Source organism: Oncorhynchus nerka, unplaced genomic scaffold (assembly GCF_034236695.1).
Source record: "Oncorhynchus nerka isolate Pitt River unplaced genomic scaffold, Oner_Uvic_2.0 unplaced_scaffold_838, whole genome shotgun sequence".
Taxonomy (NCBI): domain Eukaryota; kingdom Metazoa; phylum Chordata; class Actinopteri; order Salmoniformes; family Salmonidae; genus Oncorhynchus; species Oncorhynchus nerka.
In genome coordinates, this window is record NW_027040430.1 from 40,649 (window position 1) to 65,761 (window position 25,113).

General features: G+C 55.7%; 3 protein-coding genes across 3 annotated transcripts in view; 1 reads left to right on the forward strand and 2 right to left on the reverse strand.

Annotated features, from left to right (window-relative positions):
- syngr3a (synaptogyrin 3a) overlaps positions 1 to 4,147 on the forward strand; it is a 4,765-nt gene extending 618 nt beyond the window's left edge. Inside the window, exons 2-5 of the mRNA XM_065016837.1 lie at positions 17 to 61; positions 293 to 527; positions 914 to 1,059; positions 1,755 to 4,147. Coding sequence (XP_064872909.1) covers positions 17 to 61; positions 293 to 527; positions 914 to 1,059; positions 1,755 to 1,967 — 639 coding nt within the window. The 3' untranslated portion in view covers positions 1,968 to 4,147. The remainder of the gene's footprint in view (positions 1 to 16; positions 62 to 292; positions 528 to 913; positions 1,060 to 1,754) is intronic.
- Positions 4,148 to 6,240: 2,093 nt separating this feature from the next.
- Positions 6,241 to 24,603, reverse strand: LOC135571021 (mucin-2-like). Its single transcript, XM_065016838.1, has 3 exons — positions 24,579 to 24,603; positions 23,051 to 24,335; positions 6,241 to 6,271 (listed from the first exon to the last, which is right to left on the reverse strand). Exons 1-3 carry the CDS (start codon positions 24,601 to 24,603, stop codon positions 6,241 to 6,243), a joined length of 1,341 nt encoding a protein of 446 aa, XP_064872910.1.
- znf598 (zinc finger protein 598) overlaps positions 24,354 to 25,113 on the reverse strand; it is a 68,055-nt gene continuing 67,295 nt past the window's right edge. Inside the window, exon 12 of the mRNA XM_065016833.1 lies at positions 24,354 to 25,052. Within this exon, the coding sequence (XP_064872905.1) occupies positions 24,687 to 25,052 (366 nt within the window). The 3' untranslated portion in view covers positions 24,354 to 24,686. The remainder of the gene's footprint in view (positions 25,053 to 25,113) is intronic.

A 25,113-nucleotide genomic window follows, 5' to 3' on the forward strand; every position in this document is an offset into this window, starting at 1 on the left:
CTCCTCTCCTCCTCAGGTATTCTCCCTGGTGGTGTTTGCCTCTATAGTGAACGAGGGCTATGTGAACCTGGGTAGTGAACGTCTCTCCTCTCCTCCCCTCTCCTCCCTCCTCCCCCTCCTCTCCTCTCCTCTCCTCTCCTCTCCTCTCCTCTCCTCTCCTCTCCTCTCCTCTCCTCTCCTCTCCTCTCCTCCTCAGGTATTCTCCCTGGTGGTGTTTGCCTCTATAGTGAACGAGGGCTATGTGAACCTGGGTAGTGAACGTCTCTTCTCCCCCCTCTCCTCTCCTCCTCAGGTATTCTCCCTGGTGGTGTTTGCCTCTATAGTGAACGAGGGCTATGTGAACCTGGGTAGTGAACGTCTCCACTGTGTGTTCCATAAGAACCCTGATGCCTGTAACTACGGAATGTTCTGTGGTCTGGTGGGCTTGTTGCTGTGCTCCTTCTTCTTCCTGTTGGATGTGAAGTTTCAACAGATCAGCTCTATTAAGGACAGGAAGAAGGCTGTGATGCTGGAGGTCGGGGTTTCAGGTAGGCTAAAACACACAGATGGACGCTCTTTAGTTCAATGTGTATGCTGTGATTGGTTGGCTGTCCTCTGACTGTGTGCTGTGATTGGTTGGCTGTCCTCTGACTGTGTGCTGTGATTGGTTGGCTGTCCTCTGACTGTCTGCTGTGATTGGTTGGCTGTCCTCTGACTGTGTGCTGTGATTGGTTGGCTGTCCTCTGACTGTGTGCTGTGATTGGTTGGCTGTCCTCTGACTGTGTGCTGTGATTGGTTGGCTGTCCTCTGACTGTGTGCTGTGATTGGTTGGCTGTCCTCTGACTGTGTGCTGTTATTGGTTGGCTGTCCTCTGACTGTGTGCTGTGATTGGTTGGCTGTCCTCTGACTGTGTGCTGTGATTGGTGGTTTTCAGGTTTCTGGACGTTCCTGTGGTTTGTGAGTTTCTGTTTCCTGGCCAATCAGTGGTCTAGGACCGCCCCTGAGGACCTGCCACTCAACCAGGGGGCTGACGCAGCCAGGGCCTCTATCGCCTTCTCATTCTTCTCCATCCTCACTTGGGTACACACACACACACACACACACACACACACACACACACACACACACACACACACACACACACACACACACACACACACACACACACACACACACCCTATAGCTGCTCCAGGGGCGACTGCACTGTGGCATTGTACTCTTCATTCTTCTGCTCCTCCTCCTCCTCCTCCTCCTCTTCTTCTTCTCCTTCTCTTCCTTCTCCTTCTCTTCCTCCTCCTCATTCTTCTTCTCCTCCTCTTCCTTCTCCTCCTCCTCTTCTTCTTCTCCTTCTCTTCCTTCTCCTTCTCTTCCTCCTCCTCTTCTTCTCCTCCTCCTCCTTCTTCTCCTTCTCTTCCTTCTCCTTCTCTTCCTCCTCCTCTTCTTCTCCTCCTCCTCCTTCTTCTCCTTCTCTTCCTTCTCTTCCTCCTCCTCTTCTTCTCCTCCTCCTCCTTCTTCTCCTTCTCTTCCTTCTCCTTCTCTTCCTCCTCCTCTTCTTCTCCTCCTCCTCCTTCTTCTCCTTCTCTTCCTTCTCCTTCTCTTCCTCCTCCTCCTTCTCTTCCTTCTCCTCCTCCTCGTCATTCTTCTCCTCCTCCTCCTCCTCCTTCTCTTCCTTCTCCTCCTCCTCCTCATTCTTCTCCTCCTCCTCCTCCTCCTTCTCTTCCTTCTCCTCCTCCTCCTCATTCTTCTCCTCCTCATTCTTCTTCTTCTCCCTCCAGGCTGGTCTGACGGTGCGTGCAGTCCAAAAATATCTCCTGGGAACAGACATGACCCTCTTCACCACCGACCATCTGGACGGAGTCGCCCCGGTAACACCATACCCCCCCACCACCACCGGGGGCGCCATCGAGCCCAGCGACAACTACCAGAGCCCCCCGTTCACAGAGGGGCTGGAAGCCCCTGCCCCCACATACCAGGTCCCCATATACTAGTCCCCACCTCCCTGTCCCCCTAGTCCCTCCCTGTCTCCACCTCCCTTTCCCCCTAGTCCCTCCCTGCCCCCATCTCCCTGTCCCCACATACCAGGTCCCCATATACTAGTCCCTCCCTGTCCCCACATACCAGGTCCCCATATACTAGTCCCTCCCTGTCTCCACCTCCCTTTCCCCCTAGTCCCTCCCTGTCCCCATCTCCCTGTCCCCACATACCAGGTCCCCATATACTAGTCCCTCCCTAGTCCCCACCTCCCTGTCCCTCCCTGTCCCCACATACCAGGTCCCCATATACTAGTCCCTCCCTGTCCCCACCTCCCTGTCCCCCCTAGTCCCTCCCTGTCTCCCCCTCCCTTTCCCCTAGTCCCTCCCTGTCTCCCCCTCCCTTTCCCCCTAGTCCCTCCCTGTCCCTCTAGTCCCTCCCTGTCCCTCTAGTCCCTCCCTGTCTCCCTAGTCCCTCCCTGTCCCCCTAGTCCCTGTCCCCACATACCAGGTCCTATCCACTAGAGAACATAGTGCTGGAAGCGACCTAGTTACATGTACAGTCCCTCCATGGTAATGTTTTTAAGGGGATGTTCTGTTCTTGGGTTCGGTGTTATCTGCATGTTCTGTAAGACTGACTAAGTGCCAAACTGTCTTGTGTGTCTGACAGTGACTGTAGATAGTAACTTTCACCACTATGATGTTAACGTGACCAAGTGCAATATCTCCCTCCACCCAGTAGCCACTCTGCCGACCAGAGTCATACACTATTCCTTATGTAGTGCATTAATGATGGCCAGCTGAGCCTTTACCACCAGTGCACTTTGTAAGGTGGTTTCAGATGCGCCCTAAACTAATGTGTGCAAACATCACAGAAGATTCTGGCTTGTTTATGTTTACATTCTAGAAGTGGTTTATTTATGTTCTAGAAGCTGTTTGTTTACGTTCTAGAATCTTTTTATGTTTCTTTTCTAGAAGCTGTTTGTTTACATTCTAGAATCTTTTTGTTTCTTTTCTAGAAGCTGTTTGTCATTCTGTAAGCTGCCAAACTGCCCTGCTAGTTGTCTTCCTTCACAGAGCATCAGTCAGTCAGCTACCCAGAGATAAACTAGACATACCATGATGGCTCTTTATTACTGTATATACCCTGGGTCTCTCTAAATCTGCTCTGTGGAATACAACCGTGCCCATTGTTACCATGGTGACAACACACCCACACACACTCACTAGTGAACCTCACTGTCCAGTGTGTGTGTGTCTGGTGTGTGTGTGTGTGTGTGTGGTATTTGTTGTTTCAGGTCTGAAGATAAAGAAAGACAAGTAAAAGCGTTCTTCTGTTGGTGGTGTTCCGGAGCAGAGGTGTTCCGGAGCAGAGGTGTTCCGGAACAGAGGTGTTCCGGAACAGTCTGTCTCACCATCTTGTACAGTGTCTCTAGGTGAAGCCTAGACATTACATGTCGCTGTCTGTATTGACAGTCCTATTACATATTATATTACAATTCAAGAGGTTTTGTGTTTGTTGATATAACAGATGAATATAATGCTGAATATAACTGACCTCCAGAAAGCCTTGTCTGTGGTGCCATCTGCTCCTTGTAACACTAGCGGTGTAACAGCGCCCTCTAGCTGCCGAGGGACTCAAGCTTTTAAAAGGCCCCATGCTGCAGCTCTTTTTCTATCTGAATATCAAATCATTTCTGACGAATTAGTACATTTCTGTGATTCCTTTTGACCATTTTAATTGAAAACAAACAAAAAATAGCTTCTTAGCTTCTGTTATTGGCAGAGAGATTTCAAACTTTTTTTTTTTTTTTTTTTGAATTTACCCCAATTTCGAACTCTCTTATTGGTCTATTAAACGCCTGGTGACGTCACCAGGCAGGCCAAAACTCCATCCCACCAAAACAGACTGAAATTTCAGACGGTCTTTTCAACTAAAACGGCATTATGAATTTCACAGTATTGTTCCAACATCATAGCGTGGAAATATATCAAACACAGGAAAGTTTTGGGCCTTTAAAATAAGTTTAAAAGTGATGAATGTAATATTGTGTGGGCAAAATGTTCTGTTGTTGAATTGTGAATTTTGATTTTAAAGAGCCGTTTGTTTTGATTTTAAAATTCATTTGATCTGAATTGATATGGAAAAAACGTTGATTTACCCCTGAAAGGTTGAATAAATTGACTTACACATAGGACCTACAGTATAAAGATGTATGTTCAGAGAAAGAGGATTTTCAGTATGTAGATCAAGGACGGCCAATATACAGCACCAGTCAAAAGGTTGGACACACCCAGGGTTTTTATTTATTTGTATTACTATTTTCTACATCGTAGAATAATTAGTGAAGACATCAAAACGATTAAATACTCCCTATTAATGTAGAATGTCCTCTGGGTCTAATAGACCTATTAATCGTATAACTTTTTAAAATGTATTCCCTTTTAAAATGTGTTGTAAACACAACCAGTCATCATGTTTTCAGCTGATTGTCACACAATCACTTCCCTAAAAGGTGCTCCTGTTGGCTTACCGCGCATTTTAATCTTTTTTAATTTTACCTTTATTTAACCAGGCATGTCAGTTAAGAACACATTCATAATTTCAATGACGGCCTGGGAACAGTGGGTTAACTGCCTGTTCAGGGGCAGAACGACAGATTTGTACCTTGTCAGCTCGGGGGTTTGAACTCGCAACCTTCCGGTTACTAGTCCAACGCTCTAACCACTAGGCTACCCTGCCGCATGTTTGGTGAATGGACCTAAAGGTGCTCCTGTTGGCTTACGGCGCATGTTTGATGAATGGACCTAAAGGTGCTCCTGTTGGCTTACGGCGCATGTTTGATGAATGGACCTAAAGGTGCTCCTGTTGGCTTACGGCGCATGTTTGTGCGCCGGTCGTTTGGTGAATGGACCTAAAGGTGCTCCTGTTGGCTTACGGCGCATGTTGGTCCACTGTGCGCCGGTCGTTTGATGAATGGACCTAAAGGTGCTCCTGTTGGCTTACGGCGCATGTTTGTGCGCCGGTCGTTTGGTGAATGGAAAGAGATCTGCTACAAAATAAACGTGAAGTGTAATGACGTTCAGTGGTTGTCAACGGCAACCATTAGGCTTGTGGTCTGAATTGATGCGTCCGCCGCTGTAAATAGAGTGCGTCGCACTCCGTCTCTCTGCCTTGGTAGAGAAATGTTGTCGAACGCAATTGGGAGGGAATTACTGCCCCGTTTTAATGTCAATTCGCTCATTTTCATGCAGCTGACATGCGGTAATGTTAATCCTTAAGAGTTTGAGTTTTTAGTGCGTCAATCTCAGTAACATAATACACAAATCCTCATCTAAAAGGTGTCAGTTTAAAGATAGAGATGGTCAATGCACCGCATCCCCCTGTCGGGATTCCGCATCAGCGGGGGAAGGTGGCCGAGCTAAAGCAGTGTTTTGACAGAACATGAGACATCCCGGAAATCAGAGAAATCAGAGAACCGGTTGGGCTTCTCCGTTTAGCTCTACCAACCCCACAAGTGTCATAGGACTCCTCTGAAGGTAACCAGGTACCGGTACAAAAAAAACAATCAATAAATGGAAGTATGGAGGTAGTTTTGTTAAATATGTCCAAAAAAAACTACAATATTTCCTGATCTTATATCTCCTAGATATACAGAACCAATCAAACGTTTGGACACACCTACTCATTCAATTATGTTTTATTAAAAAAAACTGTTTTCTACATTGTAGAATAATAGTGAAGATGTCAACTATGAAACAACACATGGAATCATGTAGTAACCAAGAAAGTGTTAAACAAATCAAAAATATTTTAAATGTGAGATTCTTTAAAGTAGCCACCCTTTGCCTTGATGACAGCTTTGCACACTCTTGGCATTCTCTCAACCAGCTTCACCTGGAATGCTTTTCCAACATTCTTGAATGGAGTTCCCACATATGCTGAGCACTTGTTGGCTGCTTTTCCGTCACTCTGCGATCCAACTCATCCCCAAACCATCTCAATTTGGGATGAGGTCAGGTGATTGTGGAGGCCAGGTCATCTGATGCAGCACTTCATCACTCTCCTTCATCAAATTGCCCTTACCCAGCCTGGAGGTGTGTTGGGTCATTGTCCTGTTGAAGAAAAGATAGTCCCACTAAGCCCAAACCAGATGGGATGGCGTATCGCTGTGGTAGCCATGCTGGTTAAGTGTGCCTTAAATAAATCAGTGTCACCAGCATTTCAGTTGAATACATTCAGTGGGACAACTGACTAGGTATCCCCCTTTCCCAAAGCACCCTTACACCATCACACCACCTCCTCCTCCTCCTCCTCCATGCTTCGCGGTGGGAACCACACATGCAGAGATCATCCTTTCAATTACTCTGCGTCTCACAAAGACACGGTTGGAACCAAAGATCTCAAATTTGGACTCACCAGATCAAAAGGACAGATTTCCACCGGTCTAATGTCCATTGCTTATGTTTCTTGGCCCAAGCAAGTCTCTTCTTCTTATTGGTGTCCTTTAGTAGTGGTGGTTTCTTTGCAGCAATTCAACCATGAAGGCCTGATTCACACAGTCTCCTCTGAACAGTTGATGTTGAGGTGCAATTCAACCATGAAGGCCTGATTCACACAGTCTCCTCTGAACAGTTGATGTAGTGGTAGTAGTGGTTTCTCTGCAGCAATTTGACCATGAAGGCCTGATTCACACAGTCTCCTCTGAACAGTTGATGTTGAGATGGGTCTGTTACTTCAATTCTGTGAAGCATTTATTTGGGCTGCAATCTGAAGTGAGGTTACCTGTAATCTCTTTGCTTCTTGCCATAATCTGGACTTGGTCTTCTACCAAATAGGGCCAACTTCTGTATACCACCCCTACCTTGTCACAACACAACTGATTGGCAACAACTGATTGGCTCAGACAAACTGAATTGGTCCACTCACACTGACAGCGTCGTGAAGAAGGCGCAGCAGCGCCTCTTCAACCTCAGGAGGCTGAAGAAATTCGGCTTGTCACCAAAAGCACTCACAAACTTCTACAGATGCACAATCGAGAGCATCCTGGCGGGCTGTATCACCGCCTGGTACGGCAACTGCTCCGCCCTCAACCGTAAGGCTCTCCAGAGGGTAGTGAGGTCTGCACAATGCATCACCGGGGGCAAACTACCTGCCCTCCAGGACACCTACACCACCCGATGTTACAGGAAGGCCATAAAGATCATCAAGGACATCAACCACCCGAACCACTGCCTGTTCACCCCGCTATCATCCAGAAGGCGAGGTCAGTACAGGTGCATCAAAGCTGGGACCGAGAGACTGAAAAACAGCTTCTATCTCAAGGCCATCAGACTGTTAAACAGCCACCACTAACATTGAGTGGCTGCTGCCAACACACTGTCATTGACACTGACCCAACTCCAGCCACTTTAATAATGGGAATTGATGGGAAATGATGTAAATATATCACTAGCCACTTTAAACAATGCTACCTTATATAATGTTACTTACCCTACATTATTCATCTCATATGCATACGTATATACTGTACTCTACATCATCGACTGCATCCTTATGTAATACATGTATCACTAGCCACTTTAACTATGCCACTTTGTTTACTTTGTCTACATACTCATCTCATATGTATATACTGTACTCGATACCATCTACTGTATGCTGCTCTGTACCATCACTCATTCATATATCCTTATGTACATATTCTTTATCCCCTTACACTGTGTATAAGACAGTAGTTTTGGAATTGTTAGTTAGATTACTTGTTGGTTATTACTGCATTGTCGGAACTAGAAGCACAAGCATTTCGCTACACTCGCATTAACATCTGCTAACCATGTGTATGTGACAAATAAAATTGGATTTGATTTGATTTGAACGCACTAAGAAGGAAAGAAACTTCACAAATGAACTTTTAACAAGGCACACCTGTTAATTGAAAAGCATTCCAGGTGACTACCTCACGAAGCTGGTTGAGAGAATGCCAAGAGTGTGCAAAGCTGCCATCAAGGTAAATATATTTTGATTTATTTAACACTTTTTTTGGTTACTGCATGATTCCATATGTGTTATTTCATCGTCTTCACTATTATTCTACAATGTAGAAAATAGTAAAAAATAAAGAAAAGCCCTGGAATGAGGAGGTTTGTCCAAACTGTTGACCGGTACTGTAGGACAGACACTTCAAAAACCTTGTTTCTTGTTTTGCCATTGCTGAATGTGTTATTCTATGTGTTTCTATAGGTCATTAGTAGTAATAATAGATATTAAAATGGCTCCTTACGGAACACAGTTACTTACTCTACACATCACAGCAGCGTGTCTGTTCTATGTTGTGTTGATGTTCTCAGTACTCTAGTCTGAGTGATAGAGGGGTCTGGAGACAGGGAGGAGGGGTCTGGAAACAGGGAGGAGGGGTCTGGAGACAGGGAGGAGGGGTCTGGAAACAGGGAGGAGGGGTCTGGAAACAGGGAGGAGGGGTCTGGAGACAGGGAGGAGAGGTCAGGAGGGGTCTGGAGACAGGGAGGAGGGGTCTGGAAACAGGGAGGAGGGGTCTGGAGACAGGGAGGAGGGGTCTGGAGACAGGGAGGAGGGGTCTGGAGACAGGGAGGAGAGGTCAGGAGACAGGGAGGAGGGGTCAGGAGACAGGGAGGAGGGGTCTGGAGACAGGGAGGAGAGGTCAGGAGGGGTCAGGAGACAGGGAGGAGGGGTCAGGAGACAGGGAGGAGGGGTCTGGAGACAGGGAGGAGAGGTCAGGAGGGGTCAGGAGACAGGGAGGAGGGGTCTGGAGACAGGGAGGAGAGGTCAGGAGGGGTCAGGAGACAGGGAGGAGGGGTCAGGAGACAGGGAGGAGGGGTCAGGAGACAGGGAGGAGGGGTCTGGAGGAGGGGTCAGGAGACAGGGAGGAGGGGTCAGGAAACAGGGAGGAGGGGTCAGGAAACAGGGAGGAGGGGTCAGGAAACAGGGAGGAGGGGTCAGGAAACAGGGAGGAGGGGTCAGGAGACCGGGAGGAGGGGTCTGGAGACAGGGAGGAGGGGTCTGGAGACAGAGAGGAGGGGTCTGGAGACAGGGAGGAGAGGTCAGGAGGGGTCAGGAGACAGGGAGGAGGGGTCTGGAGACAGGGAGGAGAGGTCAGGAGGGGTCAGGAGACAGGGAGGAGGGGTCAGGAGACAGGGAGGAGGGGTCTGGAGACAGGGAGGAGGGGTCTGGAGACAGGGAGGAGGGGTCTGGAGACAGGGAGGAGAGGTCAGGAGACAGGGAGGAGGGGTCAGGAGACAGGGAGGATGGGTCTGGAGACAGGGAGGAGAGGTCAGGAGGGGTCAGGAGACAGGGAGGAGGGTTCAGGAGACTTGTTTTGTTTTGCCATTGCTGAATGTGTTATTCTATGTGTTTCTATAGGTCATTAGTAGTAATAATAGATATTAAAATGGCTCCTTACGGAACACAGTTACTTACTCTACACATCACAGCAGCGTGTCTGTTCTATGTTGTGTTGATGTTCTCAGTACTCTAGTCTGAGTGATAGAGGGGTCTGGAGACAGGGAGGAGGGGTCTGGAAACAGGGAGGAGGGGTCTGGAGACAGGGAGGAGGGGTCTGGAAACAGGGAGGAGGGGTCTGGAGACAGGGAGGAGGGGTCTGGAGACAGGGAGGAGGGGTCTGGAGACAGGGAGGAGGGGTCTGGAAACAGGGAGGAGGGGTCTGGAGACAGGGAGGAGGGGTCTGGAGACAGGGAGGAGGGGTCTGGAGACAGGGAGGAGAGGTCAGGAGACAGGGAGGAGGGGTCAGGAGACAGGGAGGAGGGGTCTGGAGACAGGGAGGAGAGGTCAGGAGGGGTCAGGAGACAGGGAGGAGGGGTCAGGAGACAGGGAGGAGGGGTCAGGAGACAGGGAGGAGGGGTCTGGAGACAGGGAGGAGAGGTCAGGAGGGGTCAGGAGACAGGGAGGAGGGGTCTGGAGACAGGGAGGAGAGGTCAGGAGGGGTCAGGAGACAGGGAGGAGGGGTCAGGAGACAGGGAGGAGGGGTCAGGAGACAGGGAGGAGGGGTCTGGAGGAGGGGTCTGGAGACAGGGAGGAGGGGTCTGGAAACAGGGAGGAGGGGTCAGGAAACAGGGAGGAGGGGTCAGAGGACAGGGAGGAGGGGTCTGGAGACAGGGAGGAGGGGTCTGGAGACAGGGAGGAGGGGTCTGGAGACAGGGAGGAGGGGAGGTCAGGAGGGGTCAGGAGACAGGGAGGAGGGGTCTGGAGACAGGGAGGAGAGGTCAGGAGGGGTCAGGAGACAGGGAGGAGGGGTCAGGAGACAGGGAGGAGGGGTCTGAGACAGGGAGGAGGGGTCTGGAGACAGGGAGGATGGGTCTGGAGACAGGGAGGGAGGGAGGGGTCAGGAGACAGGGAGGAGGGTCTGGAGACAGGGAGGAGGGGTCTGAGAGACAGGGAGGAGGGGTCAGGAGGGGTCAGGAGACAGGGAGGAGGGGTCTGGAGACAGGGAGGAGAGGTCAGGAGGGGTCAGGAGACAGGGAGGAGGGGTCAGGAGACAGGGAGGAGGGGTCAGGAGACAGGGAGGAGGGGTCTGGAGGAGGGGTCAGACAGGGAGGAGGGGTCAGGAAACAGGGAGGGAGGGGTCTGGAAACAGGGAGGAGGGGTCAGGAAACAGGGAGGAGGGGTCAGGAGGACAGGGAGGAGGGGAGGAAACAGGGAGGAGGGGTCAGGAAACAGGGAGGAGGGGTCAGGAGACAGGGAGGAGGGGTCTGGAGACAGGGAGGAGGGGTCAGGGAGAGGAGGGGTCTGGGAGGAGGAGGTCTGGAAGGAGACAGGGAGGAGGGGTCTGGAGACAGGGAGGAGAGGTCAGGAGGGGTCAGGAGACAGGGAGGAGGGGTCAGGAGACAGGGAGGAGGGGTCAGGAGACAGGGAGGAGGGGTCTGGAAACAGGGAGGAGGGGTCTGGAAACAGGGAGGAGGGGTCTGGAAACAGGGAGGAGGGGTCAGGAAACAGGGAGGAGGGGTCAGGAAACAGGGAGGAGGGGTCAGGAGACAGGGAGGAGGGGTCAGGAGACAGGGAGGAGGGGTCAGGAGACAGGGAGGAGGGGTCTGGAGACAGGGAGGAGGGGTCTGGAGACAGGGAGGAGGGGTCTGGAGACAGGGAGGAGAGGTCAGGAGGGGTCAGGAGACAGGGAGGAGGGGTCTGGAGACAGGGAGGAGAGGTCAGGAGGGGTCAGGAGACAGGGAGGAGGGGTCTGGAGACAGGGAGGAGGGGTCTGGAGACAGGGAGGAGGGGTCTGGAGACAGGGAGGAGGGGTCTGGAGACAGGGAGGAGGGGTCTGGAGACAGGGAGGAGGGGTCTGGAGACAGGGAGGAGGGGTCTGGAGACAGGGAGGAGGGGTCTGGAGACAGGGAGGAGGGGTCTGGAAACAGGGAGGAGGGGTCAGGAAACAGGGAGGAGGGGTCTGGAAACAGGGAGGAGGGGTCAGGAGACAGGGAGGAGGGGTCAGGAGACAGGGAGGAGGGGTCAGGAGACAGGGAGGAGGGGTCAGGAGACAGGGAGGAGGGGTCAGGAGACAGGGAGGAGGGGTCAGGAGACAGGGAGGAGGGGTCAGGAGACAGAGAGGAGGGGTCTGGAGACAGGGAGGAGGGGTCTGGAGACAGGGAGGAGGGGTCTGGAGACAGGGAGGAGGGGTCTGGAGACAGGGAGGAGGGGTCTGGAGACAGGGGGAGGAGAGGTCAGGAGGGGTCAGGAGACAGGGAGGAGGGGTCTGGAGACAGGGAGGAGAGGTCAGGAGGGGTCAGGAGACAGGGAGGAGGGGTCAGGAGACAGGGAGGAGGGGTCTGGAGACAGGGAGGAGTCAGAGGTCAGGAGGGGTCAGGAGACAGGGAGGAGGGGTCTGGAGACAGGGAGGAGAGGTCAGGAGGGGTCAGGAGACAGGGAGGAGGGGTCAGGAGACAGGGAGGAGGGGTCAGGAGACAGGGAGGAGGGGTCTGGAGGAGGGGTCTGGAGACAGGGAGGAGGGGTCAGGAAACAGGGAGGAGGGGTCAGGAAACAGGGAGGAGGGGTCAGGAAACAGGGAGGAGGGGTCAGGAAACAGGGAGGAGGGGTCAGGAAACAGGGAGGAGGGGTCAGGAGACCGGGAGGAGGGGTCTGGAGACAGGGAGGAGGGGTCTGGAGACAGAGAGGAGGGGTCTGGAGACAGGGAGGAGAGGTCAGGAGGGGTCAGGAGACAGGGAGGAGGGGTCTGGAGACAGGGAGGAGAGGTCAGGAGGGGTCAGGAGACAGGGAGGAGGGGTCAGGAGACAGGGAGGAGGGGTCTGGAAACAGGGAGGAGGGGTCTGGAAACAGGGAGGAGGGGTCTGGAAACAGGGAGGAGGGGTCTGGAAACAGGGAGGAGGGGTCAGGAAACAGGGAGGAGGGGTCAGGAAACAGGGAGGAGGGGTCAGGAGACCGGGAGGAGGGGTCAGGAGACAGGGAGGAGGGGTCAGGAGACAGGGAGGAGGGGTCTGGAGACAGGGAGGAGGGGTCTGGAGACAGGGAGGAGGGGTCTGGAGACAGGGAGGAGAGGTCAGGAGGGGTCAGGAGACAGGGAGGAGGGGTCTGGAGACAGGGAGGAGAGGTCAGGAGGGGTCAGGAGACAGGAAGGAGGGGTCTGGAGACAGGGAGGAGGGGTCTGGAGACAGGGAGGAGGGGTCTGGAGACAGGGAGGAGGGGTCTGGAGACAGGGAGGAGGGGTCTGGAGACAGGGAGGAGAGGTCAGGAGACAGGGAGGAGGGGTCTGGAGACAGGGAGGAGGGGTCTGGAGACAGGGAGGAGGGGTCTGGAAACAGGGAGGAGGGGTCAGGAAACAGGGAGGAGGGGTCTGGAAACAGGGAGGAGGGGTCAGGAGACAGGGAGGAGGGGTCAGGAGACAGGGAGGAGGGGTCAGGAGACAGGGAGGAGGGGTCAGGAGACAGGGAGGAGGGGTCAGGAGACAGGGAGGAGGGGTCAGGAGACAGGGAGGAGGGGTCAGGAGACAGAGAGGAGGGGTCTGGAGACAGGGAGGAGGGGTCTGGAGACAGGGAGGAGGGGTCTGAGACAGGGAGGAGGGGTCTGGAGACAGGGAGGAGGGGTCTGGAGACAGGGAGGAGAGGTCAGGAGGGGTCAGGAGACAGGGAGGAGGGGTCTGGAGACAGGGAGGAGAGGTCAGGAGGGGTCAGGAGACAGGGAGGAGGGGTCAGGAGACAGGGAGGAGGGGTCTGGAGACAGGGAGGAGGGGTCTGGAAACAGGGAGGAGGGGTCTGGAAACAGGGAGGAGGGGTCTGGAAACAGGGAGGAGGGGTCTGGAGACAGGGAGGAGGGGTCTGGAAACAGGGAGGAGGGGTCTGGAAACAGGGAGGAGGGGTCTGGAGACAGGGAGGAGAGGTCAGGAGGGGTCTGGAGACAGGGAGGAGGGGTCTGGAAACAGGGAGGAGGGGTCTGGAGACAGGGAGGAGGGGTCTGGAGACAGGGAGGAGAGGTCAGGAGACAGGGAGGAGGGGTCAGGAGACAGGGAGGAGGGGTCTGGAGACAGGGAGGAGAGGTCAGGAGGGGTCAGGAGACAGGGAGGAGGGGTCAGGAGACAGGGAGGAGGGGTCTGGAGACAGGGAGGAGAGGTCAGGAGGGGTCAGGAGACAGGGAGGAGGGGTCTGGAGACAGGGAGGAGAGGTCAGGAGGGGTCAGGAGACAGGGAGGAGGGGTCAGGAGACTGGGAGGAGGGGTCAGGAGACAGGGAGGAGGGGTCTGGAGGAGGGGTCTGGAGACAGGGAGGAGGGGTCAGGAAACAGGGAGGAGGGGTCAGGAAACAGGGAGGAGGGGTCAGGAGACCGGGAGGAGGGGTCTGGAGACAGGGAGGAGGGGTCTGGAGACAGAGAGGAGGGGTCTGGAGACAGGGAGGAGGGGTCTGGAGACAGGGAGGAGAGGTCAGGAGGGGTCAGGAGACAGGGAGGAGGGGTCTGGAGACAGGGAGGAGAGGTCAGGAGGGGTCAGGAGACAGGGAGGAGGGGTCAGGAGACAGGGAGGAGGGGTCTGGAAACAGGGAGGAGGGGTCTGGAAACAGGGGAGGAGGGGTCTGGAAACAGGGAGGAGGGGTCTGGAAACAGGGAGGAGGGGTCTGGAAACAGGGAGGAGGGGTCAGGAAACAGGGAGGAGGGGTCAGGAAACAGGGAGGAAGGGTCAGGAGACCGGGAGAGGGGTCAGGAGACAGGGAGGAGGGGTCAGGGAGGAGGGGTCTGGAGACAGGGAGGAGGGGTCTGGAGACAGGGAGGAGGGGTCTGGAGACAGGGAGGAGGGGTCTGGAGACAGGGAGGAGAGGTCAGGAGGGGTCAGGAGACAGGGAGGAGGGGTCAGGAGACAGGGAGGAAGGGTCTGGAGACAGGGAGGAGGGGTCTGGAGACAGGGAGGAGGGGTCTGGAGACAGGGAGGAGGGGTCTGGAGACAGGGAGGAGAGGTCAGGAGGGGTCAGGAGACAGGGAGGAGGGGTCTGGAGACAGGGAGGAGAGGTCAGGAGGGGTCAGGAGACAGGGAGGAGGGGTCTGGAGACAGGGAGGAGGGGTCTGGAGACAGGGAGGAGGGGTCTGGAGACAGGGAGGAGAGGTCAGGAGGGGTCAGGAGACAGGGAGGAGGGGTCTGGAGACAGGGAGGAGGGGTCTGGAGACAGGGAGGAGGGGTCTGGAAACAGGGAGGAGGGGTCAGGAAACAGGGAGGAGGGGTCAGGAAACAGGGAGGAGGGGTCAGGAAACAGGGAGGAGGGGTCAGGAGACAGAGAGGAGGGGTCTGGAGACAGGGAGGAGGGGTCTGGAGACAGGGAGGAGGGCTCTGGAGACAGGGAGGAGGGGTCAGGAGGGGTCAGGAGACAGGGAGGAGGGGTCTGGAGACAGGGAGGAGAGGTCAGGAGGGGTCAGGAGACAGGGAGGAGGGGTCTGGAGACAGGGAGGAGAGGTCAGGAGGGGTCAGGAGACAGGGAGGAGGGGTCAGGAGACAGGGAGGAGGGGTCTGGAAACAGGGAGGAGGGGTCTGGAAACAGGGAGGAGGGGTCTGGAAACAGGGAGGAGGGGTCTGGAAACAGGGAGGAGGGGTCTGGAAACAGGGAGGAGGGGTCTGGAAACAGGGAGGAGGGGTCAGGAAACAGGGAGGAGGGGTCAGGAAACAGGGAGGAGGGGTCAGGAGACAGGGAGGAGGGGTCAGGAGACAGGGAGGAGGGGTCAGGGAGACAGGGAGGAGGGGTCAGGAGACAGGGAGGAGGGGTCAGGAGACAGAGAGGAGGGGTCTGGAGACAGGGAGGAGGGGTCTGGAGACAGGGAGGAGAGGTCAGGAGACAGGGAGGAGGGGTCTGGAGACAGGGAGACAGGGAGGAGGGGTCTGGAGACAGGGAGGAGGGGTCTGGAGACAGGGAGGAGGGGTCTGGAGACAGGGGGGAGGGGTCTGGAGACAGGGAGGAGGGGTCTGGAAACAGGGAGGAGGGGTCTGGAAACAGGGAGGAGGGGTCAGGAGACAGGGAGGAGGGGTCAGGAGACAGGGAGGAGGGGTCAGGAGACAGAGAGGAGGGGTCAGGAGACAGAGAGGAGGGGTCAGGAGACAGGGAGGAGGGGTCTCAGGAGACAGGGAGGAGGGGTCTGGAGACAGGGAGGAGGGGTCTGGAGACAGGGAGGAGGGGTCTGGAGACAGAGAGGAGGGGTCTGGAGACAGGGAGGAGGGGTCTGGAGACAGGGAGGAGGGGTCTGGAGACAGGGAGGAGGGGTCTGGAGACAGGGAGGAGGGGTCTGGAGACAGGGAGGAGGGGTCTGGAGACAGGGAGGAGGGGTCTGGAGGGGAGGGGGTCTCAGGGAGGACAGAGAGGAGGGGTCTGGAGACAGAGAGAGGGGTCTGGAGACAGGGAGGAGGGGTCTGGAGACAGGGAGGAGGGGTCAGGGAGGGAGACAGGGAGGAGGGGTCTGGAGACAGGGAGGAGGGGTCTGAGACAGGGAGGAGGGGAGACAGGGAGGAGGGGTCTGGAGACAGGGAGGAGGGGTCTGGAGACAGGGAGGAGGGGTCAGGGAGGAGACAGGGAGGAGGGGTCTGGAGACAGGGAGGAGGGGTCTGGAGACAGGGAGGAGGGGTCTGGAGACAGGGAGGAGGGGTCTGGAGACAGGGAGGAGGGGTCTGGAGACAGGGAGGAGGAGAGGGAGGAGGGGTCTGGAGACAGGGAGGAGGGGTCTGGAGACAGGGAGGAGGGGTCTGGAGACAGGGAGGAGGGGTCTGGAGACAGGGAGGAGGGGTCAGGAGACAGGGAGGAGGGGTCAGGAGACAGGGAGGAGGGGTCAGGAGACAGGGAGGGAGGGGTCTGGAGACAGGGAGGAGGGGTCTGGAGACAGGGAGGAGGGGTCTGGAGACAGGGAGGAGGGGTCTGGAGACAGGGAGGAGGGGTCTGGAGACAGGGAGGAGGGGTCTGGAGACAGGGAGGAGGGGTCTGGAGACAGGGAGGAGGGAGGAGGAGGTCTGGAGACAGGGAGGAGGGGTCTGGAGACAGGGAGGAGGGGTCTGGAGGGGTCTGGAGACAGGGAGGAGGGGTCTGGAGACAGGGAGGAGGGGTCTGGAGACAGGGAGGAGGGGTCTGGAGACAGGGAGGAGGGGTCTGGAGACAGGGAGGAGGGGTCTGGAGACAGGGAGGAGGGGTCTGGAGACAGGGAGGAGGGGTCTGGAGACAGGGAGGAGGGGTCTGGAGACAGGGAGGAGGGGTCTGGAGACAGGGAGGAGGGGTCTGGAGACAGGGAGGAGGGGTCTGGAGACAGGGAGGAGGGGTCTGGAGACAGGGGGAGGAGGGGTCTGGAGACAGGGAGGAGGGGTCTGGAGACAGGGAGGAGGGGTCTGGAGACAGGGAGGAGGGGTCTGGAGACAGGGAGGAGGGGTCTGGAGACAGAGAGGAGGGGTCTGGAGACAGGGAGGAGGGGTCTGGAGAGGGACAGAGAGGAGGGGTCAGGAGACAGGGAGGAGAGGTCAGGAGGGGTCAGGAGACAGGGAGGAGGGGTCTGGAGACAGGGAGGAGGGGTCTGGAGACAGGGAGGAGGGGTCTGGAGACAGGGAGGAGGGGTCTGGAGACAGGGAGGAGGGGTCTGGAGACAGAGAGGAGGGGTCTGGAGACAGGGAGGAGGGGTCAGGGAGGAGGGGGAGACAGGGAGGAGGGGTCTGGAGACAGGGAGGAGGGGTCTGGAGACAGGGAGGAGGGGTCTGGAGACAGGGGGAGGAGGGGTCTGGAGACAGGGAGGAGGGGTCAGGAGACAGAGAGGAGGGGTCAGGAGACAGAGAGGAGGGGTCAGGAGACAGAGAGGAGGGGTCAGGAGACAGAGAGGAGGGGTCAGGAGACAGGGAGGAGGGGTCTGGAGACAGGGAGGAGGGGTCTGGAGACAGGGAGGAGGAGGTCAGGAGACAGGGAGGAGGGGTCTGGAGACAGGGAGGAGGGGTCAGGAGACAGGGAGGAGGGGTCTGGAGACAGGGAGGAGGGGTCTGGAGACAGGGAGGAGGGAGGGAGGAGGGGTCTGGAGACAGGGAGGAGGGGTCTGGAGACAGGGAGGAGGGGTCTGGAGACAGGGAGGAGGGGTCTGGAGACAGGGAGGAGGGGTCTGGAGACAGGGAGGAGGGGTCTGGAGACAGGGAGACAGGGAGGAGGGGTCTGGAGACAGGGAGGAGGGGTCTGGAGACAGAGAGGAGGGGTCAGGGAGACAGGGAGGAGGGGTCTGGAGACAGAGAGGAGGGGTCAGGAGACAGGGAGGAGGGGTCTGGAGACAGGGAGGAGGGGTCTGGAGACAGGGAGGAGGGGTCTGGAGACAGGGAGGAGGGGTCTGGAGACAGGGAGGAGGGGTCTGGAGACAGGGAGGAGGGGTCTGGAGACAGGGAGGAGGGGTCAGGAGACAGGGAGGAGGGGTCTGGAGACAGGGAGGAGGGGTCAGGAGACAGGGAGGAGGGGTCTGGAGACAGGGAGGAGGGGTCTGGAGACAGGGAGGAGGGGTCAGGAGACAGGGACAGGAGAGGGAGGAGGGGTCTGGAGACAGGAGAGGAGGGGTCTGGAGACAGGAGGAGGGGTCTGGAGACAGGGAGGAGGGGTCAGGAGACAGGGAGGAGGGGTCAGGAGACAGGGGGAGGAGGGAGGGGACAGGGAGGAGGGGGTCTGGAGACAGGGAGGAGGGGTCTGGAGACAGGGAGGAGGGGTCTGGAGACAGGGAGGAGGGGTCTGGAGACAGGGAGGAGGGGTCTGGAGACAGGGAGGAGGGGTCTGGAGACAGGGAGGAGGGGTCTGGAGACAGGGAGGAGGGGTCTGGAGACAGGGAGGAGGGGTCTGGAGACAGGGAGGAGGGGTCTGGAGACAGGGAGGAGGGGTCAGGAGACAGGGAGGAGGGGTCAGGAGACAGGGAGGAGGGGTCAGGGGAGACAGGGAGGAGGGGTCAGGAGACAGGGAGGAGGGGTCAGGAGACAGGGAGGAGGGGTCTGGAGACAGGGAGGAGGGGTCTGGAGACAGGGAGGAGGGGTCTGGAGACAGGGAGGAGGGGTCTGGAGACAGGGAGGGGAGGGAGGGGGTCTGGAGACAGGGAGGAGGGGTCTGGAGACAGGGAGGAGGGGTCTGGAGACAGGGAGGAGGGGTCTGGAGACAGGGAGGAGGGGTCTGGAGACAGGGAGGAGGGGTCTGGAGACAGGGAGGAGGGGTCTGGAGACAGGGAGGAGGGGTCTGGAGACAGGGAGGAGGGGTCTGGAGACAGGGAGGAGGGGTCTGGAGACAGGGAGGAGGGGTCTGGAGACAGGGAGGAGGGGTCTGGAGACAGGGAGGAGGGGTCTGGAGACAGGGAGGAGGGGTCAGGAGACAGGGAGGAGGGGTCAGGAGACAGGGAGGAGGGGTCTGGAGACAGGGGGAGGGGTCTGGACAGGGAGGAGGGGTCTGGAGACAGGGAGGAGGGGTCTGGAGACAGGGAGGAGGGGTCTGGAGACAGGGAGGAGGGGTCTGGAGACAGGGAGGAGGGGTCTGGAGACAGGGAGGAGGGGTCAGGGAGGAGGGGTCTGGAGACAGAGAGGAGGGGTCTGGAGACAGAGAGGAGGGGTCAGGAGACAGAGAGTAAGTCGCTCTGGATAAGAGCGTCTGCTAAATGACTTAAATGTAAATGTAGGAGGGGTCAGGAGACAGGGAGGAGGGGTCTGGAGACAGGGAGGAGGGGTCTGGAGACAGGGAGGAGGGGTCAGGGAGGGGTCTGGAGACAGAGAGGAGGGGTCAGGAGACAGGGAGGAGGGGTCTGGAGACAGGGAGGAGGGGTCAGGGAGGAGGGGTCTGGAGACAGAGAGGAGGGGTCTGGTCTGTAGAATAAGGAATCATTTCAGATCAACTCATTTCTGTCCTGTTGATCCTCCTAAACACACTCTGCCTGTGTGTGTGTGTGTGTGTGTGTGTGTGTGTGTGTGTGTGTGTGTGTGTGTGGTGTGGTGTGTGTGTGTGTGTGTGTGTGTGTGTGTGTGTGTGTGTGTGTGTGTGTGTGTGTGTGTGTGTGTGTGTGTGTGTGTGTGTGTCCACTCCAGTGCTGTTGGTAGTAAAGTATCTCAGTGTGTATTATAGAAGTGGTCGTGAAGCCGTCTGTAGTGCTTCAGTATTATAGTAACTCTGTTGGAAATGGACCAATCACATGTGATCTGACCCTGGTAGTTGTTTTTAAAGGTGTAGCACCTCAATGTGCCCATTAGTACAGAGGTCCTTCCATTGTTCTCCTGTCTGACTGCTGTCAGATCACCTCACTGAAATAAAGCAGAACATTTTTCATGACTGGTCTCTGTTGTGTTACTTCTATAAAGGTCCCCCCTTCTTTTGTGTTACGTCTGTAAAGGTCCCCCTTCTTTTGTGTTACTTCTATAAAGGTCCCCCTTCTGTTGTGTTACGTTCATTAAGGTCCCCCCTTCTGTTGTGTTACGTCTATAAAGGTCCCCCCTTCTGTTGTGTTACGTCTATAAAGGTCCCCCCTTCTGTTGTGTTACATCCATAAAGGTCCCCCCTTCTGTTGTGTTACATCTATAAAGGTCCCCCCTTCTGTTGTTACGTTCATTAAGGTCCCCCCTTCTGTTGTGTTACGTCTATTAAGGTCCCCCCTTCTGTTGTGTTACATCTATAAAGGTCGCTCCTTCTGTTGTGTTACGTCCATGAAGGTCCCTCCTGTTGTGTTACGTCTATAAAGGTCCCCCTTCTGTTGTGTTACATCTATAAAAGTCCCCCCTTCTGTTGTGTTACGTCCATAAAGGTCCCCCCTTCTGTTGTGTTACATCTATAAAGGTCCCCCCTTCTGTTGTGTTACATCTATAAAGGTCGCTCCTTCTGTTGTGTTACATCCATAAAGGTCCCCCCTTCTGTTGTGTTACATCTATAAAGGTCCCCCCTTCTGTTGTGTTACGTCCATAAAGGTCCCCCCTTCTGTTGTGTTACATCTATAAAGGTCCCCCCTTCTGTTTTGTTACGTCCATAAAGGTCCCCCCTTCTGTTGTGTTACGTCTATAAAGGTCCCCCCTTCTGTTGTGTTACGTCCATTAAAAAAATGTACGTAAATATTCAGACCCTTTGTTTTGAGACTCAAAATTGAGGTCAGGTGCTTCCTGTTTCCATTGATCATCCTTGAGATGTTTCTACAACTTGATTGGAGTCCACCTGTGATAAATTCAATTGATTGGACAGGATTTGGAAAGGCACACACCTGTCTATATAAGGTCTCACAGTGTAAGTCAGAGCAGAAACCAAGCCATGAGGTTGAAGGAATCGTAGAGCTCCGAGACAGGATAGTCTTGAGGCACAGATCTGGGGAAGGGACCAAAACGTTTCTGCCGTATTGATGGTCCCCAAGAACACAGTGGCCTCCATCATTCTGAAATGGAAGAAGTTTGGAACCACCAAGACTCTTCCTGGAACTGGCCCCCAGGCCAAACTAAGCTATCAGGGGGAGAAGGACCTTGGTCAGGGAGGTGACCAAGAACCCGATGGTCACTCTGAAAGAACTCCAGAGTTCGTCTGTGGAGATGGGAGAAACTTCCAGAAGGATAACCATCCCTGCAGCACTTCACGAATCAGGCCTTTATGGTAGAGTGGCCAGACAGAAGCCACTCCACTAGGGTAGGGGACAACAGTATGGCGGAGACAGACTAGGACCTCCTCTAACACTAAGGTAGGGGACAGACTAGGACCTCTAACACTAAGGTAGGGGACAGACTGGGACCTCCTCTAACACTAAGGTAGGGGACAGACTAGGACCTCCTCTAACACTAGGGTAGTGGACAGACTAGGACCTCCTCTAACACTAGGGTAGGGGACAGACTAGGACCTCCTCTAACACTAAGGTAGGGGACAGACTAGGACCTCCTCTAACACTAAGGTAGGGGACAGACTAGGACCTCCTCTAACACTAGGGTAGGGGACAGACTAGGACCTCCTCTAACACTAGGGTAGGGGACAGACTAGGACCTCCTCTAACACTAGGGTAGGGGACAACAGTATGGCGGAGACAGACTAGGACCTCCTCTAACACTAGGGTAGGGGACAGACTAGGACCTCCTCTAACACTAGGGTAGGAGACAGACTAGGACCTCCTCTAACACTAAGGTAGGAGACAGACTAGGACCTCCTCTAACACTAGGGTAGGAGACAGACTAGGACCTCCTCTAACACTAGGGTAGGGGACAGGGTAGGGGACAGACTAGGGCCTCCTCTAACACTAGGGTAGGGGACAGACTAGGACCTCCTCTAACACTAGGGTAGGGGACAGACTAGGACCTCCTCTAACACTAGGGTAGGGGACAGACTAGGACCTCCTCTAACACTAGGGTAGGGGACAGACTAGGACCTCCTCTAACACTAGGGTAGGGGACAGGGTAGGGGACAGACTAGGGCCTCCTCTAACACTAGGGTAGGGGACAGGGTAGGACCTCCTCTAACACTAGGGTAGGGGACAGGGTAGGGGACAGACTAGGGCCTCCTCTAACACTAGGGTAGGGGACAGGGTAGGGGACAGACTGGGACCTCCTCTAACACTAGGGTAGGGGACAGACTAGGGCCTCCTCTAACACTAGGGTAGGGGACAGACTAGGACCTCCTCTAACACTAGGGTAGGGGACAGACTGGGACCTCCTCTAACACTAGGGTAGGGGACAGACTAGGACCTCCTCTAACACTAGGGTAGGGGACAGACTGGGACCTCCTCTAACACTAGGGTAGGGGACAGACTGGGACCTCCTCTAACACTAGGGTAGGGGACAGACTGGGACCTCCTCTAACACTAGGGTAGGGGACAGGGTAGGGGACAGACTAGGGCCTCCTCTAACACTAGGGTAGGGGACAGACTAGGACCTCCTCTAACACTAGGGTAGGGGACAGACTAGGACCTCCTCTAACACTAGGGTAGGGGACAGACTAGGACCTCCTCTAACACTAGGGTAGGGGACAGACTAGGACCTCCTCTAACACTAGGGTAGGGGACAGACTAGGACCTCCTCTAACACTAGGGTAGGGGACAGACTGGGACCTCCTCTAACACTAGGGTAGGGGACAGGCTAGGGGACAGACTAGGACCTCCTCTAACACTAGGGTAGGGGACAGACTAGGACCTCCTCTAACACTAGGGTAGGGGACAGACTAGGACCTCCTCTAACACTAGGGTAGGGGACAGACTAGGACCTCCTCTAACACTAGGGTAGGGGACAGACTAGGACCTCCTAACACTAGGGTAGGGGACAGACTAGGACCTCCTAACACTAGGGTAGGGGACAGACTAGGACCTCCTAACACTAGGGTAGGGGACAGACTAGGACCTCCTAACACTAGGGTAGGGGACAGACTAGGACCTCCTCTAACACTAGGGTAGGGGACAGACTAGGACCTCCTCTAACACTAGGGTAGTGGACAGACTAGGACCTCCTCTAACACTAGGGTAGGGGACAGACTAGGACCTCCTCTAACACTAGGGTAGGGGACAGACTAGGACCTCCTCTAACACTAGGGTAGGGGACAGACTAGGACCTCCTCTAACACTAGGGTAGGGGACAGACTAGGACCCCCTCTAACACTAGGGTAGGAGACAGACTAGGACCTCCTCTAACACTAGGGTAGGGGACAGGGTACGGGACAGGGTACGGGACACGGGTAGGGGACAGGGTAGGGGACACGGGTAGGGGACAGGGTAGGGGACACGGGTAGGGGACAGGGTAGGGGACAGAAGACAAATAGACCAAAATGGACCAAAGCTGTTTAATCAAAATTGGGGCAAACAGAAATATTCTGGTTTTATATGTTGTGGGTTTACAGACTGGTTGTGGGTTTACAGACTGGTTGAGAGAGAGACAGAAGAGAAACAGTCCGACTCCTGACTGTCTCCTCTCCGAGGGAGTAGGAGAGGGTCTGACTGTCTCCGAGGGAGTAGGAGAGGGTCTGACTGTCTCCGAGGGAGTAGTAGAGGGTCTGACTGTCTCCGAGGGAGTAGTAGAGGGTCTGACTGTCTCCGAGGGAGTAGTAGAGGGTCTGACTGTCTCCGAGGGAGTAGTAGAGGGTCTGACTGTCTCCGAGGGAGTAGTAGATGGTCTGACTGTCTCCGAGGGAGTAGTAGAGGGTCTGACTGTCTCCGAGGGAGTAGTAGAGGGTCTGACTGTCTCCGAGGGAGTAGTAGAGGGTCTGACTGTCTCCGAGGGAGTAGTAGAGGGTCTGACTGTCTCCGAGGGAGTAGTAGAGGGTCTGACTGTCTCCGAGGGAGTAGTAGAGGGTCTGACTGTCTCCGAGGGAGTAGTAGAGGGTCTGACTGTCTCCGAGGGAGTAGTAGAGGGTCTGACTGTCTCCGAGGGAGTAGTAGAGGGTCTGACTGTCTCCGAGGGAGTAGTAGAGGGTCTGACTGTCTCCGAGGGAGTTGTAGAGGGTCTGACTGTCTCCGAGGGAGTTGTAGAGGGTCTGACTGTCTCCGAGGGAGTAGTAGAGGGTCTGACTGTCTCCGAGGGAGTAGTAGAGGGTCTGACTGTCTCCGAGGGAGTAGTAGAGGGTCTGACTGTCTCCGAGGGAGTTGTAGAGGGTCTGACTGTCTCCGAGGGAGTAGTAGAGGGTCTGACTGTCTCCGAGGGAGTAGTAGAGGGTCTGACTGTCTCCGAGGGAGTAGTAGAGGGTCTGACTGTCTCCGAGGGAGTAGTAGAGGGTCTGACTGTCTCCGAGGGAGTAGTAGAGGGTCTGACTGTCTCCGAGGGAGTAGTAGAGGGTCTGACTGTCTCCGAGGGAGTAGTAGAGGGTCTGACTGTCTCCGAGGGAGTAGTAGAGGGTCTGACTGTCTCCGAGGGAGTAGTAGAGGGTCTGACTGTCTCCGAGGGAGTAGTAGAGGGTCTGACTGTCTCCGAGGGAGTAGTAAGAGGGTCTGACTTAATAAACTCTCCTCAGTCATCAAACCTGATAAAACAACCAACGCCTTCAACACTTTATCAACATCATGGAAATGTGATCAGAAGAGAGAGAGGGGGGGGAGAAAAATCAAATATATAGAACCATTCTTCTCATTAATACACAACATGTGGTACTTTTAGGGCCCTCCAGGTTCAGGTCGCCGGGCTGGGTCCAGGTCCAGCCGGTATCACACCGGGAATCAGGTCAACATCTGGCAACCAGAATTCAGTTCAACCTCCTGCTGGCCCCAGCCTCGCCATCAAATACACTACCCAACGTCCTCTCTGGCCACGGTCACCATGGCAACAGGCAGGGCAGTGCGCATGTCTGTCCCAGGCCAGGGCTAGCTGATGATGCGGCTGACGTCCTGCAGGGAGGGGAAGTCCTCGTTGTCCCCCAGGTGCAAGGTCTTATGGGAGTTGAAGTCTTTAGGGTCCAGCACCTGGCAGCAGGTGGGGCATACCTGGCAGTCCAGCGCGGCTGCATTAGAGATGGCGCTGGAGGGGGTCTGCCAGGCACTCTTCCTGTTCTTCCTGGTTCCGCCCCCTCCCTGTATTTCCATGGCCCGGTCGTCTGCGTGGGCCGTCAGCAGCTCCTGCTGTTTCCTCGTGTCAGGAAGTAGCACCAGCAGCTCATTGAAGACGCCACCAAAGTTGTCCCCTAACAGAGTCCTACAGCTCTGGTGGTACAGCACGGCTGACATCAGACCCTGAGAGAGAGAGAGAGAGAGAGATGTTACAGACTTCACTGTCCCCATGAGAGAGTTGTCC

What these genes read in the sequence shown, in the direction of transcription:
- LOC135571021 (XM_065016838.1), bottom strand. Translation starts at nt 24,603, where the DNA reads ATGGCGAGGCTGGGGCCAGCAGGAG. An exon ending in GAGGCTGGGGCCAGCAGGAG is followed by an intron (nt 24,336 to 24,578) that starts GTTGAACTGAAT and finishes TTGATGACTGAG; the next exon opens with GAGAGTTTATTAAGTCAGAC. An exon ending in CGTGTCCCGTACCCTGTCCC is followed by an intron (nt 6,272 to 23,050) that starts GTACCCTGTCCC and finishes CCCACCGCGAAG; the next exon opens with CATGGAGGAGGAGGAGGAGG.